This window comes from Lissotriton vulgaris, chromosome 11 (assembly GCF_964263255.1).
Source record: "Lissotriton vulgaris chromosome 11, aLisVul1.2, whole genome shotgun sequence".
In the NCBI taxonomy this organism is placed as follows: Eukaryota; Metazoa; Chordata; class Amphibia; order Caudata; family Salamandridae; genus Lissotriton; species Lissotriton vulgaris.
Window position 1 is genome coordinate 991,502,838 of NC_141699.1, and position 16,254 is coordinate 991,519,091.

A 16,254-nucleotide genomic window follows, 5' to 3' on the forward strand; every position below is an offset into this window, starting at 1 on the left:
CCAAGCCATGTCTTCCCTGAGCCGGAATCAAGCATCCTAGGACCGGTTTCTGGCTATCAGCCGTCTTGAGCCAGGATAGCTTGTATGTATTCCTTCTAGACATGGGACAAAAAGGCCTTTGGTGTGGGGCATGGTGTGGAGCAGGGAGTACCTCTCCTGAACAGGATGTCTAGGGGAACTTCCAGAGATTCAAATGGTAGTCTCAGGGCATGCCCAACCCCTTGATGACTTCTAAGAGCCACGCATAAATGCAGCTCACACCAACGCTTTCCTGTGACCCTGTGCCTCATCCTGGCTGAAGACGGCTGATAGCCAGAAACTGGTCCTAGGATGCTTGATTCTGGTCCAGGGAAGACATGGCTTGGCAGTTCGGGCTGGACTGTTCCCATGAGGCACAGGGTCAAGACTGATTTGCATATGGCCATGTCTGAACTGGGGTGGCTTGGTGAGCAAAATAACAATGGATTAAACTCAGATCTGTGACTGGGGGGGAATGTTTTGCCATTGTGCAACATTCCGTCCATCATCTTGTGTGTTTAGAAGGAATACACAAACACCACAGGAGAGCCATTCACAGGTGTGTGACCCTGGACATTTACAGAAAGGCACTGTTGGACTTAGCCCATTTTCACGAAATTTTTCGCTTTTTACCCCCCCTATTTTAGGATGTCTCCCCCATGGTAGAGAAATGTATAGGCCATGTGTCGTGAGAGATGCAGTGACACATGCTGTGCAATGGAGTGCACAGATTTATTTGAGCTGCTGTGGAGAAATGTCACTTTTAAAATGGACGCCATGGCTGTGTGCTTTGTGCCGCCTGCCTGCAGTGAGTTGGTGGTATAGTGTTCTTTTACCATTGCAGAAATGTCACTTTTAAAATGGACACCATTTCTGTCTGCATGTGCCGCCTGCCTGAGGTGGGTTGGCGGTCTAGTGTTTGAAGTGACAAGGTGCTCTACACTTCCCCCACAGTGATAGTGGAGGCTGAAACTTCCAGGTACCTTGTCTTGAAGCTTCCAGCCTTTCTGGTATTTGTCGAGCAGTAGAGATGCCATGTGCTCAGTCAGAGCGTGGACTTGAGAGTGAGGGAACCTGCTGCCAGAGGGTGCCACCACATGGGCCTGTGTGCTGGCCCCTGAACCCATCTTTACCCCTTCACTGTCCACAGGGCCAGTGAGAGCCCGCTGCTGGAGTTCAGGTCGCTGTACCAGGAGGAGTGCCACGTTACAGGGGATGATGGTTCCGAGGGGCTGCTGTCCTGTACTGATGAGTACCCACTGACCGCTGACCTGGCCTAGCACTGCCTGCCTGCTCTCCTGCCCTAGCGCCTTGTGAGCACTACACCTGGGCCATGACTGCTCCCTAGCGCCTAGAAAAGAAGAGCACCTGATCTGATTGCCAAGGAGCACCTTTAACTGCGCCCAGAATGAGGTGAGAAGCGCGACCTGTTGTCCCTGAGTCTGCTGGTGGGACCTAGCTGCTCGTGAGCCATCCATGTGGACTACCTGTACCCTCCCCTTGCCTGCACTCTAGCGCTGTACTGACCAAGCGCTATATGCAGATGGCCAGTGAGGAGAGAGGAGCGTGGGCCCTTTGTCCTTAAATGGAACCCTTAATCTGTGGCAGCTACCTAACGCCTTGTGAGCAATATATTTGCATTGCTGGTGAGGAGTGCTACCTGTCGTCCCTGAAGCCCCTGGTGGGACTGAGCACATTGTAAGCGCTATATTAAGGGTGCCCGGGGAAGAGGAGCTGAGGCCTGCAGTGCTGTGCTGTCAAAGCGCTATATTTCAATTCCCCTGCATGTGTGCTGCATTGTGGTGCTGCCAGAGCGCCTTAGTCACATTGACTGTGCTCTGCTTGCTGCCAAGGTGCTACAACTGTGCCCAGGAAAAGAGGAGCGGACGTCTGCAGCGCCGGGATTCTAAAGCGCTACGAGGGAATCCCGGAGTGTGGAATTCCCCCCTGCCTGCTTGGTTGACAGTGGGCAGCTTCAACATTGTGGGGCACTCTTAATTGCAGAGTCCAGAAGAGGGACTCCAACGTCCCAGTGTTCTTTTGGGGGCAGTTTTCAAGTTAGTAGCCCCGGAGGGGGGCTCCCAAGACACAGTGGGCCAATTCTCCTGGTACTCAATACAGCTGCGCCTCAGAAGAGAGGGCGGCTGCACAAAAGGGGCATCTTTATTCTTAGAGTCCCGGAAGAGGAGCTCCATTTTCCCCAGGCGCTGTGGCGCCAAAGGCTAACCTGCAAGGCTGATGGCACTTATAATGTGTGCCGCTTTCCCTCAATGACTGCATGGCTGTTAATGTTTTATGCCCCCACCTAATGTGACTTATGCAAGTGTGGTGATACTAGTGCATTTATGATGGTAACATCGACAACTGTGAAAGTTGCCACTTTGCCTTACAGATATCTCCTGCAACCTCACTCTCTGGTCTATTGATATACCGTCCGCCGGGAGCCCCAGCCAAATTCCCTGGCGCTCTTGCTGACACAGTCACCCAGATGGCATCTACTACTCCTAACTTTCTAGTCTTAGGGGACTTGAATCTCCATCTACTAGACCCCAAAGACACAACTGCCTCCGAACTCCTCCTTGACCTCATGTCATTTAGTATCCGACTAGTGAATCTAGAGCCCACCCATGACAAAGGACACCTTCTGGATCCCGTTTTCACCAACATCTCTGACCTCAAAACCCTCACTCCTCTTCCTCTACCCTGGACAGACCATTCCTTGATACCCATTCACTGGCCTCTTTTTGTCCCACCTACCCTTCCGTCTAAAACCCGGGTTACCGAGCGACGCTGGCACAAACTCTCGCCTGAAGAATGGGCTGCCACACTCAGGATCACTACCCCCCATTTGGCTTCCGAGCCAGTCACTGCAGATAGTCAGTTTAACTCCTGGCTCACCCACTCATTGGACAATCTTCTCCCTAGAACTACCACCTGAAAACGAGTCAAAAGAGTGAACCCGGCTCCCTGGTACACTTCTGACCTTAACCTCCTACGGAAGGAGTGCAAAAGAACAGAGCGCGCATGGAGAAAGGATAAATCCACAGACAAAAAACTCGCCTTCCGCACCTCATTAAAAAACTATAAATCAGCCTTACGCAATGCCAAGAGCACTTTCTTTGAGGAAAGGATAAAAAACTCATCCAACTCCGCTAGGGAAACTTTTATCATTTTAAAAGAATTACTCAAAGTTCCAGATCCGAGATCAGAGAAACCTCCAGACTCCAACACCTCGGAAGAGAAATGCACTAATCTGGCCAAATTCTTTGATGAGAAAATCCAGAAAATTCTCGCCTCCCTACCCCCTGTCGACCTTAGTCTCATTGATGATGGTTGCACTAATTCTGGCCCAACTACCGCCCACCTAAACTATCTCGGCCCGGTAACTATTGAAGAGGTTCTAACTACGCTTGCAACAATCAAAAGCTGCTCCCCGAGCGACCCGGTGCCCTTACGCATTCTAAAAAAAGTGGCCCCCACGATCGCCCCCTTCTTACTGACCTCATCAATTCATCACTGCTCCAGGGAAAAGTCCCCCCCAGTTGGAAGGCAGCCGTTGTCAAGGCGCTCCTTAAAAAACCTTCACTCGACCCCCTGGACATGGCCAACTATAGGCCAATTTCCCTCCTCCCCGGAACCAGCAAAATTACCGAAAAGCTGGTCAACAAAAAGCTCTCGCAGTTTCTAGAGACTAACAACCTGCTCAGAAACTCACAAACTGGATTTCGCCCGGGACAGGGCACGTACATCGCCCTGCTTGCGGCAGTGGAGGAGGCCAGAATCATTCTGGATGCAGGAGGATCAGTGGCAGTGATCCTCCTAGACCTCAGTGCAGCCTTCGACACTGTCAACCACCGGGTCTTAATCCAGCGACTCAAAAACATCGGGGTGGATGGCACCGCCCTGGCCTGGTTTGCATCATTCTTGGGCCACCGCTCCTTCCAGGTTTGGGAAAACGACACCCGCTCCCCCGCAACCCCCCTCCAATGTGGAGTGCCCCAGGGCTCGTCATTAAGCCCGACATTATTTAATGTCTACATGTCCACATTGGAGGAGGTGGTCATCCCATTCGGAGTGAAAATTATCAGCTACGCTGATGACACCCAAATAGTGGTGTCTCTATCTCATCCCAACCAGGAGCCTTCTAACCTCCACAGCTGCCTTTCAGAAATTCAGGGATGGATGAATAGTTTGTCGCTGAAACTCAACGGATCTAAGACAATCATCCTACTCCTTGGCCAAAAGGGGCTTTCCCTCCCCCCTAACATCTGGCCCCTCTGTTTGGGTGAACCCCCAGTCCCCAAGACCGAGATCAAGAGTCTAGGAATCTGGCTAGAAAAAGATCTGTCTTTCAAGACCCAAGCCAAAAAAATCGCTGGGACCTGCTTCGGGCTCCTTAAATCTATCAGGAAGATTCTGCCCCTACTCCCCCCTGTCTCCCAGAAATTGCTCATCCAAGGCCTCATCCTGTCAAGGCTGGAATATAGCAATGCCATCTATCTGGGTGCCCCCGAAGCAACCCTTAACAAACTACAAAGGATCCAGAACGCCGTAGCTCGGATTCTTACCAACACTCCGGCCAGATCCTCGGCCAAACCAGCATTGAAGCATCTTCACTGGCTCCCAGTGAGAGATCGAGTCAAATTTAAGGCCCTCTGCCTGTCCCACAAACTCCTGCAAGACAAAGCCCCCCCCCCTCCTTAACAAATTCATCAGGCCCTACAAAGCTACAAGATCCCTTCGCTCTGACCACGAACACCTTATCACCACTGTCAGAGTGAAGAGGGCACGCACTAGCGGACGGCGTTTTTCTGTGAACGCAGCCCGCCTGTGGAATACTCTCCCCCGCATTCTAAGGATGGAACCAGACTACCTTTGATTCAGAAAACTTCTGAAAACCCACCTGTTCCCCTGATTTACTCCCATGTCACCCCCTCGACTGCCCTGATCTTAGCGCTGGGATGCTTACGGGTTACTACGCGCTTTACAAAACCCTAATAATAATAATAATAATTTATGCTAATGTGTCAATGCTAACGCTTTTATGCTTATTGCAGTGCTGCTAAGGTTTATGCTGATGTCCAATGCAGTGAGGCTGATTTATGCACATTGTGATTAATGCCTGACATGACCTGATGTTATGCTCACATGTTAGGCTTAATGAACGCGCTTAGGGCTTCTACATTATTGCCCCATGCTAGGTGTGTTCCAAGCCGTTAGGCTCCATGTGAAATGCCCCATGGGTTCATGCTGTTATGTTTTTTTTATATGCAAATGCAGGAGGTGAGCTACGCCCCAGATTGTGCCTAATGTTAAGGCACGATGTTCTAGGTGCTACCGTGTCTGCCCTGCTGTTCTTAGGCCTAAGGCTTCATAGGCTTGTGCCCCCACCAGAATATGGTTGTGCCTACAGTGATGATTATGCCTAGTGTAATGCCTAATGTGATCTATGCCTATTGGGACGGGGCCCTACACTACTGTGCCTAATGTTTTTCCCTAAAGGTGATGCCCACTGGTAAGGTGGCCTGTGTTAGTGCGTAGCCTACTACGATGTTCTAGGTTAGGCCTGATGCTCCTTGGCCTCAATATCATTCATGTTTACGGCCTCATGATTTATGCCTACTGCATTTCTATGCCGGATCTAATGTTTTCCCCTTATAGCTTTCCTGCCTCAGGGGTTGTTCATGTTGCTCATGCATATTGTTAGGCCTACTCTGATGCCTCATGATAAGGTCTCATACTGAGGTCATGTTTTCGTTTTATGCCTAGCAACTGATTTCACGCCCTACTGTTTTCCTTACAGGATTGAGACTGTTGAACTTACCTTTTTCTTCTTTTACCCTGCACCCTGTCACAATGGTTCTGGTAGCGGACCGATTCGCCCTGCCCTGTAAATGATCTCCCCTTGTAAATACTGCCTTGGCGCCAGTTGGCGTAGTGTAAAGTACTGTGATTATTATCCTGTGTTGACACAATACAAAAGTTATTCTTTTCACCTAACCTGGTGTGGTCTCTTTTTGTGGTGTGCCTTGTATGTCGCTTGTGTGTACAGCGTGGATGCTTTACACATTTCCTTTGGAGTTTGGCCCGCCCGCTCTGCACCATGTTACCCCATTTCTAACAGACACATTTGGTTTAGGCAGAAATATGCCAACTTTCTAAAAGTAACATTTTCAGAATAGTAATTTAAAATCTAACTTTCCCATTAAAGAGGACTTTAAGTTACAATTCAAATGAGTGGAAGCAGAATTTCTCTATCTGTTCCCTAACTAAAGTAATCACTTATTAAGTGTAATAAGGCAACATGGTGTTGGACTATGGGAGTCCGGCCCCTAACTACCTGAACAACAAACTGGTAAGCGCAGGTCAATCCAGAACTCTGAGAAGCTCCAACTCATTCCTTCCTATTCCTCCGAAACTGAAAAAGAAAACCACACAATACTGATCGTTTTCTGGCAACGCTCCCTGGATGCCCAACGCTCTCCCTAGAGTCCTCAGATGCAACCCCTCATTCTCCTGTTTCAAAAGGGACCTGAAATTCCATCTCCTTACCAAATACTTTCCTGACCAACGTCAACTAACCTAGTCTTCAATATCCAAGTTTACTCCTCTCTCTTGACACTCAGGGATAGTTGGTGACCGGACTGTGTTAACCACCTTATTTTTCATGCTGCATTTTTTTGTATCCTTGGTTTGCTTCCTTACTGCCTGCCTACTATGTAATGCAATTTCTGTCTGTTCTTTTACAGGATGTATGTAAAGCGCTCTGATACCTACGGTTCTAGCGAGCGCTATATAAAAGTTTAAAAAAAATAAAATAAAATAGTGAAATTGACTGTAGGAGATTTTCACTGTCAGGACATTTAAAACTTAAACACACATGTCCAACTTTTTAAATACTGTGCACCTTGTCCCTTGAGTGGTTTGGGCCTACTTTAGGATTCACTTCTAAGCATTCAAAAGGAAGGTTTAGGCCTGGGAAAGGTGTATTTTACATGGTTGAAATGGCAATTTAAAACTGCACTATAAGGTGCAGTGGCAGGCCTCTACATGTTTTGCAGTGCTACTTTAGAGGGTGACACAATAAGTGCTGCTGCCTACCAGTTGTATTTATTTACAGGTCCTGGGTATGTGCAGTATTAAATACTAAAGACATAAGTAAATTAAATGTACCAATCAGGTGTATACCAATTTTACCACATTTTCAAGGGAGAGCACAGGCACTTTACCACTGATTAGCAGGAGTAGAGTGCAGAGTGTCCTAAAGTCAACAATAACTGGTTCTGCAAATGAAGGCACAAAATCTGGGGTGACCCTGCAGAGGTGACCCTGTCCAACAGGGAAGGACCCAGGAAGTAATTCATAGCCCTCTTCATTAGGGAAAATTCCCTGGAAACTTCAGCCCTCTGTAGCTGGGGGCTGGCTCAAGACGGAGTTGAGGCAAGGAAGCTGCGAGAGTGCATTTGGAACTAGGGAGTGAGGGCTCTTGAGGAAGAATAAACGAAAGCAAGTGTGGACTTTTCACTTGCTGTGTAGCCAGAGTAGCATATCCTGCAGCCCTGCATTGCTGCTATCCTCAACGTGCTCGATGCGGCTGTGGCCCAACACAACTTTTGTGCGCCATGGCGTCACCTGTAGAATCTGTGCTCTTACCCCAGCATGGTAATTGCTGAGCGTGAGTCCAGTAGGCACCACAGCCATACTTACCGGCATTGGCAGCATTACGGCTGGGGACAATGCCTGTGCTGTAGCAGGCAGGGTCACAGCAAACTGAGCAGTGGATGCCAATGCCGTTGCCTTCCCTGGACCTACTAATTACAGGCAGCACTAGTAGTGACATCACCTACTGTGCTCAAGCAGCTACCTGTTCTGCAAATAACCCAGTTATATTGCACTGATTAATATATACAAATAAAAGAATTTTCATTTGGTGTACATTTTGTTTTTGAACTCGGTGTAGGTAAGAAAGTAAAACACGTCATCTTCCTCTTCTTTAGGAAAGACAATAGGAAAACGCAGAGTTCAAAATAGCAAGGACATGTACAGGCTGGCGACAGGGGTCACAGGCAGCAGCAGTGTTATAGATGAGAGAGAAAGAGAAGACAGAAACAACAGGAGAGGAGATAGATAAGATGGAGCTATGTAGAAGACAATGAGAGCAAATCAGATACAAAGAGAAAACAGCAATGATGTGAAGAAGAGAGCATTACGAAGAGAGAAGATGGAATGAAAGGATGTAGAGGACAGGACATAGGAAAAAAAGGGGACAAATGATAAAATGGAGACACAGCTAATCACTGCTAGAAGAGTGATCGTAAAGAGCCAAAATCGACGGGAGAGAGAGCAGAGCATGGATAAAGGTGAAGAGGAAAAAGGGCAGGGGTAGAATGAATAGAGGGCAAATGCAGGGAATAAGGTAACACACCAGGTGTGAAGAACATGATAGAAAACAATCAGAGAGGTTAGAAGATAGACTCTTAGAGCAAAAACGTAGGGGACAGACAACAGATCAAGGTTAGAAGATAGAGACTGAGGCAATGAGAGTGTTGAAAGTGGGGTTCACCGGAGGAAGAAGTGAGCTGTGGCCTCCTTTGCAAGATTTTCAGCACCTGCACTTCTTTTGTTTACAAATTAAGCACTGATTATACCCTCCTTTTCCCTCACTGCCCAACTGTTGCTTTTCAGCGAGTCCTTTCACCTCCTCACGCTATGTTGGCCACCTTTGGTGCTGTTGACCATCTTTCATTCTTTTTTAACTCTTCTAAAATAGCTGGCATCTAGTGCACATAGGCACGCATACCCTACTGGCATCTCTGAAAGTGTTTTGTTACATGTAAAGAACTCCCATTCAAAGATGGCCTCAAGGATGTGCAAGCTTCAGCAGCACCATCCTTAATTATGTTTTTATATTTATAGCTTATAAAGCGAAGAAGTCTGTTGGAGATGCAAATGAAGCATTGGCAAAGTCAATAGATTTCATCAGTGAGTCCTGTGTTTTCCAATGCTTGTTTCAAAATGCAGGGGCACTAACTTGCAATTCTCCTGTCATTTTAATTTAGCAAGCAGTTACTACTTGCGAGGGTGGAGCAAAACAATTGAAGAGCACAGAATTGTGTTGTAGGCATTCTGTGAGGTGTCTCATCAAGACTCATAGTTATGTTGGGTCACAATGAAGGACAATATCAGGTGATTCATTTCTCCTATTTCTGCAGGTAGGAGGATGGAGATGCTGAAGCTCTGAAGCTCTGAACTGTAGTGCCAAGGCTACCATGCTTTAGCCTTCGTGGAAGTAGGAGAAAGTGCTTACATGTTTAGCAAGGTGGAACCATTGCAGTCTATCTAGAAAACCTCAAGGATAATAATTGTACTATACCATAATATGCAATATGTGAATAAGCCATTATGTTATTATGCTTTTCTTCTTTTTCCAAAGTACCCGTGGTGGTTGGGATAGTTGAGACAACACCCTCTCTCAATAGCATTGGTGCTACATGTGCGTCAGCACTATCTGTGTTACAGAAGGACCGCATAAGTGCCTTCGGCCCCTTCTGTAATTCAAAAATGACCCAGGGGGCTCACAAAGTGGGTACAAACACCTGCTGCATCCATGGGGAACTTGGGTAGCACGAGCCTCACTTAGTATGTGAGCATTGTAATGTTGCTAAAGTGTGTACAACCTCAAAACGTGTTTAGATTGGTATTGTTGTTCTGGTACAAGTACAGCATGGACCGAGCAGTGAATAGGTCATCTCTTTACTTCTAACCTGGTCATCAGTATCGAGGGTGGATTTTGCACTGAACGTATCAAGTTGATATTTAGCTAGGACACTGAGTAGAGCATTGACATTATCGAGTTTATTATGCTGCTTAGACAACGTCATGGAGGCTGGTGTAAATACAAGGACGCCTTTCCCTATTTGTCCTGGGAGTGGAAAAGGGCACTCCCTATTTCCACATCAATTTGGTGGTGATGGGGCTCTCCTAGTGGGTCCTGGCTGAGGTAGAATAATATACTGAGATGTATTAGAATTAGTGGGATGATAGGATAATATAGATGCTGTTAACTATCGAAGAGTTAACCCGCCAACTTTGGTCAACCGATTCTCAGTAGAGGTGAGATTTTTTGGGAGATGTGGGTGATGTTGTCTTCCAGCTCTCGGGCAGTGAGTTGTGTGCTGCCCGCAAATCAATCTAATACCTTAAAGCTATTAAAGTGAATGGGGTAGAGGGGAGGTCTAAAATAATAGGCATGGCCCAGTCATTTCAGTTGATACTACAACTTGATCATGTAGTCGGAGATCTCTACACATTTGTCTAAAAATGGTAATTTAGAGTTCACTCTAACATTTGTTTATTCTTTTGGTTCTATTAGAGCTTGTTTTCCGAACCCCTGTCTGTGCACAGCAACTCAGTGAAGGTCCTGAAAGCTCTATGGGAGAAGGTACAGCTCAAAGGAACTCATAGATTTGAGACTGCAATGATCCAGTCTACCTTTCCACATAAAAAGGTAAAACATGAAATGCATGATTATAAATACACTGCTTATCGCTTAATACCTAAGACCTGTAGCTGAATATTCATAACTTTTTAGTATCAGGAAAAACTACATTTGAGAAGTAAAGGGTGAAAAGGTTTTTCTAATAAAGGGTGAAAATATTTGCTAAAGTAGAAGGTGAAAACATTCTTCTAAAATATTAACCAGTCATCAGCTCTTGTGACTACATTAAGAGTAAAATATTGTCAGCTTTTATTTCACATTTAGACTAAAAGGGAAGGTATTAGTTGAATAATAGAAGCCAGACATTTCAAATGTATAAAAAAACATTCTGTGGTGTTCTTCAATCAGAATAAATGTTGGAAGTATATGGTCTAAGGGAGTTCTATGTGCCCAGCTCAAAATTATATGAAATGCACCAGGATTATTGTTGATACCTAAGCTATACACAATGGGCCAGATTCACAAAAGTAATCTGAGACAAAATCCTAACTTTTCGTCTTTTGGTATTCACAAGGGGTATTTAGGAGTAGTAAAGTTGGGATTTTGTCTCAGATTACTTTTGTGAATCGGGCCCAATGTATTACAAAGATGTGGAACCCGAATATATGACGTTACAACGAATTCCGTTGCAACGAATGTCTTTACCACGCATGCGTTACAACGGAATTCGTTCACCACGCATAACATTTTCCACAATTACTAGCGTGGTGACGTCATAGTCGTTAAGAGAAAGCGGAAGTTTATTTTCCGTTTTCTCTTAAACGACGCTGATACCCGACGTGACTCCAGGTGAGTTTCTTTTTGGGGGGGGGGACCCCCCCCAAGCCCCCCCCCCTTTTTTTTTTACCTTTACCACATATACCTTTACTACAAACCTCGTAGTACAGGTATGCGTGGTAAAGGCTTTCGTGTTAACCACGCATGCGTTGTACTGCATGCGTGGTTAACGATTTCGTTGTAAAGGCTTCGTTGTAATGGCCGTTTCCCGTGGAACCCTCTTACTTTTGCACTGCATCCATCAGGAATGTCAGCAATAGCAATGCTGCTACAGTCTTTTATCATTTTATATTAGTGTGAATTGATTTGCAAGTTTTAATAAACTGTAGCATCATTTATTTTACTTGTATTTGTATTTGTAAATCATACACAACATTTAAACATGAGAACTCCCTGACCATTCTTCCGCTTCTTTTTTTTTTTTAGTGTTGCGCTGAAAGTGAGTTTAACGTTAATTGATCGCTAGCTGTATAGTAGTTCCGAGCATCTCTTATTCCTGTACATCCTCTTAACCTTGTTATCCTGCAATAAAGCACTCTTGCTAATAAGAGCCCAGTTATCATTAGAGAAGTAATCCTTAGTCTATCTGCAACAGTTACCAGACAATTTGGGGTTTCAAATCTAGAAATGATGATGACACTTCCAGTGTTTCTGTGCACAGACATTTCACTAGCTAAAAGCAGTTGAAAGGTCTCGTGAGAACCATGAAACATCAGGAATAAACCCAGATATCCGGTGCTGTGATATTGGTTTGTACTGTAATCCTCCCTTTGTTAGTGGTGATCAGGTCTATGAGCATTCATATAAAGCCTTCCCAAAATATCCTAGCATGGCATTCTAAGAGCTTCTCCAAAGTCCACTTCACAATACCATTAGCATTGGTAATTCTGTTGTAGGAATACTGAATCAATGTTACTGCTTCACACCAAATGGGGTGGAAGACTTCTAAAAGTAAGTTCTTGGAAGTTTTTGATACTGGAACAAAAACATTTTATAAAATATGCAATAATGGAACACTTAGCGTAAATGTGGTTATAACAAGATTTAGAGGTGAGTCGCAGAACTAGAGTCAACTATGCAGAAATATGTTTTTTCACTATAAGAGAATTAATAGTTTAACAATAACTAAATACCACTGATTTGAAATAAAATAAAACAATATCTATTAAAATTAGAAGTTAATAACTAATTGTAAGGAACTCTCTCGGTATCAATTTATCTCACAGACATAGGCACTATTCAAGTTCAAGTTCAGTAATTTGTATAGCGCGCTACTCACCCAGAGGGTCTTAAGGCGCTGGGGGAGGGTGGGTGCATTACTTATCGGGCTACTGAGCGCATTCTGTTCCTTGGTTGATATGAAAGTCTTAGAGATTCACCATTTCCCAAACTTGAACAGTCTTTCAAATGAAAGTTATGTTTTAGACATAGAATCCAAACAATGTAACCGCCAGAATGTTCTATTTAACATTGTAATGGGCTAGTCGGGAACATCACATGACTTTTTATCATGGCAAATTGCTGTAAGGTTTATATATTGAATACCATTAATCTGGGTAGAAGTAATATCAGTTATTTACTGCGCTTAAAATAGTAAAATTGAGGTGATAAGCACTATATTGAAAACAAGTTATTTTTAATATTTCACAACTGCATCAAAGCTCAAAGGTGGAAATATGGGATGGAGAGTAAAGTAAGCCCATGGTGTAGGGGCTGATCAGACCAGCATTGCCGCAATAGCAGCTATGGCCAGTACCCATTTTCTGCACCTTAAATGTGTTTATTTAGGCGAGCTTAGATTCATTGTGGTTTAAAACATAATTTTTTTATATCACCAAAACACAGACATCACCGTAAAGAAAAAAACTCACAAATATGCTACTGCAGTGTCATTTAAAACCTACATCACCATTTACAAACCCAACAAGAGACCCATAAGCATTCCAAACATTGATCCCACAAATTCAAAACTAAAACCCATCTGTCGATGAAAGACCCAATATGCGGTTCCATGAAGAGCTCATCAGATATTACAATCATATTGAAAGCAATTACCACTGCTCCATCATGGTGAGGCCATCACCAGCCCACCCTACCAGAGGATTAATACATATAAATTCAACCATCAATAAGCCCCTACACATTAACAAATAGATAAATATTTTAAAAAGACAGCTCCTATCCTTAGCAGAGGCCTGGACGTCGAATAAATTCACAAAAATAAAAGTCACAGATCTAGATGTTAGCCCAGTCCAAAACACTGGATGGAGGGAGGCATATGTGTGTCTGTGGTGCATATGTGTGGGCAAGTGTGTGTTCTGCCCACTGATTAATTCTAAATGGAAGAAGGACCTTCGCACACCTAGGTACTTGCGGTACACCTGACTGTTAGTAAGGTCGTTGGTGCGAGTTGGTAAACCCTCCAGACTGTGAGGGTGAATAAACTGTTTGAATACGACTGCCCCACGAAGGGGAGAGCATCCCCGATTGCACTCATTTGAATTAATTTAAACTCTTGTAAACTTTCAAAAAGTATTTTTATTCTTTTTTTCTACATTGACTTTTTGTTCAATTCATTGAATCGTATTACTTCCTTCAGTAATATTCATGTTTCTTTCACATGTGATTAATATATTCCGCCCAATGCATTTCAGGCTTTGCCCTTTGTCAGGGGACTTTAATCTGTAAACACAGAGTTAACTTTCAGCACATGAATAAATAGTAATTTTTTCAATAATGCACATAAATATCACCATGCATCATTCATTGATTCAAGTCAATATCTTATATGAAGGTCATACATTCACGTGATGTGCAAGGTGAGTATTCACGATAAAACCGTGGTGAAGAGTGACAATCACGAACATCGGGAGAGAAGAAATAAATAAAGTTAAAGCAGTGAAAATGGAAAGAACGCGAAAAAGGTGCCTTGAGTGAAGCAACAAGTGAAGTTAAGTGCAGTAGCGGGTTAAACAAGTTTAAAAAGCTGTGGTACCCCTTGTGTCGTTTGAAAAGCTCCATGCATGAGGCAGCACACTGAGTGCTCGAAGTATTAAAAAGGAGATATTCAGAGAGCAGGTGGATGTAAGTCCAACCGTGATCAGAATCAAGTGGAAATTGCGATATTGGTGAATTCGATAACTTACAAGACCGCGGCTGCTGGCAAGCGACCGTGGGGCATATTACCAACGATTAGCGATATTTATCCCTAACGAGGCTTAGCAACAAATTTTTTAACACTAAGCATCGCCGGAAATTATTGCTGAGATACCTTGCTATTAGCAAGGTTTATCTCAAAAGCGATAAAAATGCTCGCGCTAACTGCCAAATGAGAGATTATCGCTGGAAAACCAACGATAATCTCTCAAAAGTTTGGCGTTAGCTTGATGAAAGGGGCTCACAAACTTAGCCATGATATCCACCTTCCATAGGATATCATGGCTAAGTCAGGAAAATACCAGGTGTAAAAAAAGCAGTGCTAACCGCGGTTAGCGCTGCTTTTATTATCACTAACAGGGTTAGCGATATCCTTGATAATAGGAGAAATGTCGCTTAAAAACATTTCTCCTATTATTTTTCTCTGGAACGCCCCCTTTGCATCTCATTAGAGATGCAAGGGGAAGCGTAAAGAAAAAGGGTGCTAACATGCGAATTTGCGTGTTAGCACCCTGTTGCTGATAGGGAGATAATTTTATCTCCGCTTTCTTGGCTTTTAAAGCCAAAAAAGCAGAGAGAAATCCGTTGATAATATGCCCCTCAGTCTTCAAAACACACCGCACATACTGACCATCCCTGCCTCCAGTGGATAATGATTTCTAATATGCAGTTCTCTTCCGCCTTCAACATTTCATGGTCCTCAGAAAAAGATGGAAATGAATTCACGAAGTAAAGGACTTTTGAGTATTTCTTCTTAATGTATTTTGGTGAATTGTGTGCCATGCACACAATCCAGTGTTGTACGCTTTGCGTAGATTTTTGTGTGCATTCCTTGAAGGTTTTGTGAATTTGCAAAAAATGTGTAACTCATGCAATAAATTGCCCTACAACAACAATGCATAGAATTCTACACACTTTTGTGAACAGGGCTGTTAATATATCCCCCTTGTGAAAATAAGGCTCACTCTCCACCAACTCAATGCCTGAGGGTACAGCTTCAAAGAGCTCCTTGGCTTGGATATGCGAGTTGCAATTCTTCTGTAGCGTGTGTTTCTTGGCTCCACTTTGACCATACAGTCTGCCAGTCCATCAGCACTTTAGTGTTTCACCTAGTTTCCCAAAACATCTGCTTTTCATTTGAAGATTTTTCTTGACACATTGAGAACTCTTTGGTTTGCATTTTATGTGGAGTGGTTTTTCAGACCAGCAGTGGTTCCAATACATAATAGGCAGTACATTAAACAGTGCGGGTCTTTCACTAATTCATACCAAGAAAGTAGCAACGTTTTGGATGTTCCAAGGGCCATAAAGTGACTTAGGGAGGCTTTGAGGTAAATGATGGTTATTAGTGTCTGGTTTCAAATAATAGCTACCAAGAGACTTGAATCAAGAAAAACAAATTGAATGGAAATTCTGGAGTATAAAAATAAACCATTACATTTTGATTTCATTAGCAAGCTCACACGACATAATTAATTTAAAAAAAGGTATGTTTTCACTGTATGTTTGTTCCACGTACACTCTTAACCGGGTCTTCAACTTTGGTGTACGGAGTAGTGAGCAACAGGCAGCAATGTGTTTATTCAGAAGAATGGGATAACAAGTCGCTGCATTGATATAGTATAGTTTGCTCTGCTCAGGCAGCATGGGAGCAGAGCTAGGATTGGCTGGAGCACTCTGGTCCAATGCTCCTTCAGGCCCTGGAGGCCTGTGCTTGCTCTCCATCCAGCCATCTAAGACATATTGGATTGGAGTGTTTAAGTTGCACATGTCAGGCTGGCCGTCCCTGCTGCCGGCTCCACTTT

The 16,254-nt window shown here is 44.2% G+C and overlaps 1 protein-coding gene across 1 annotated transcript in view; it reads left to right on the forward strand.

The window, feature by feature from the left end:
• The window catches only part of VEPH1 (ventricular zone expressed PH domain containing 1), a 1,092,144-nt gene that overhangs the window by 722,448 nt on the left and 353,442 nt on the right, over nucleotides 1-16,254 (forward strand). Inside the window, exon 10 of the mRNA XM_086944228.1 lies at nucleotides 10,391-10,525. Within this exon, the coding sequence (XP_086800354.1) occupies nucleotides 10,391-10,525 (135 nt within the window). The remainder of the gene's footprint in view (nucleotides 1-10,390; nucleotides 10,526-16,254) is intronic.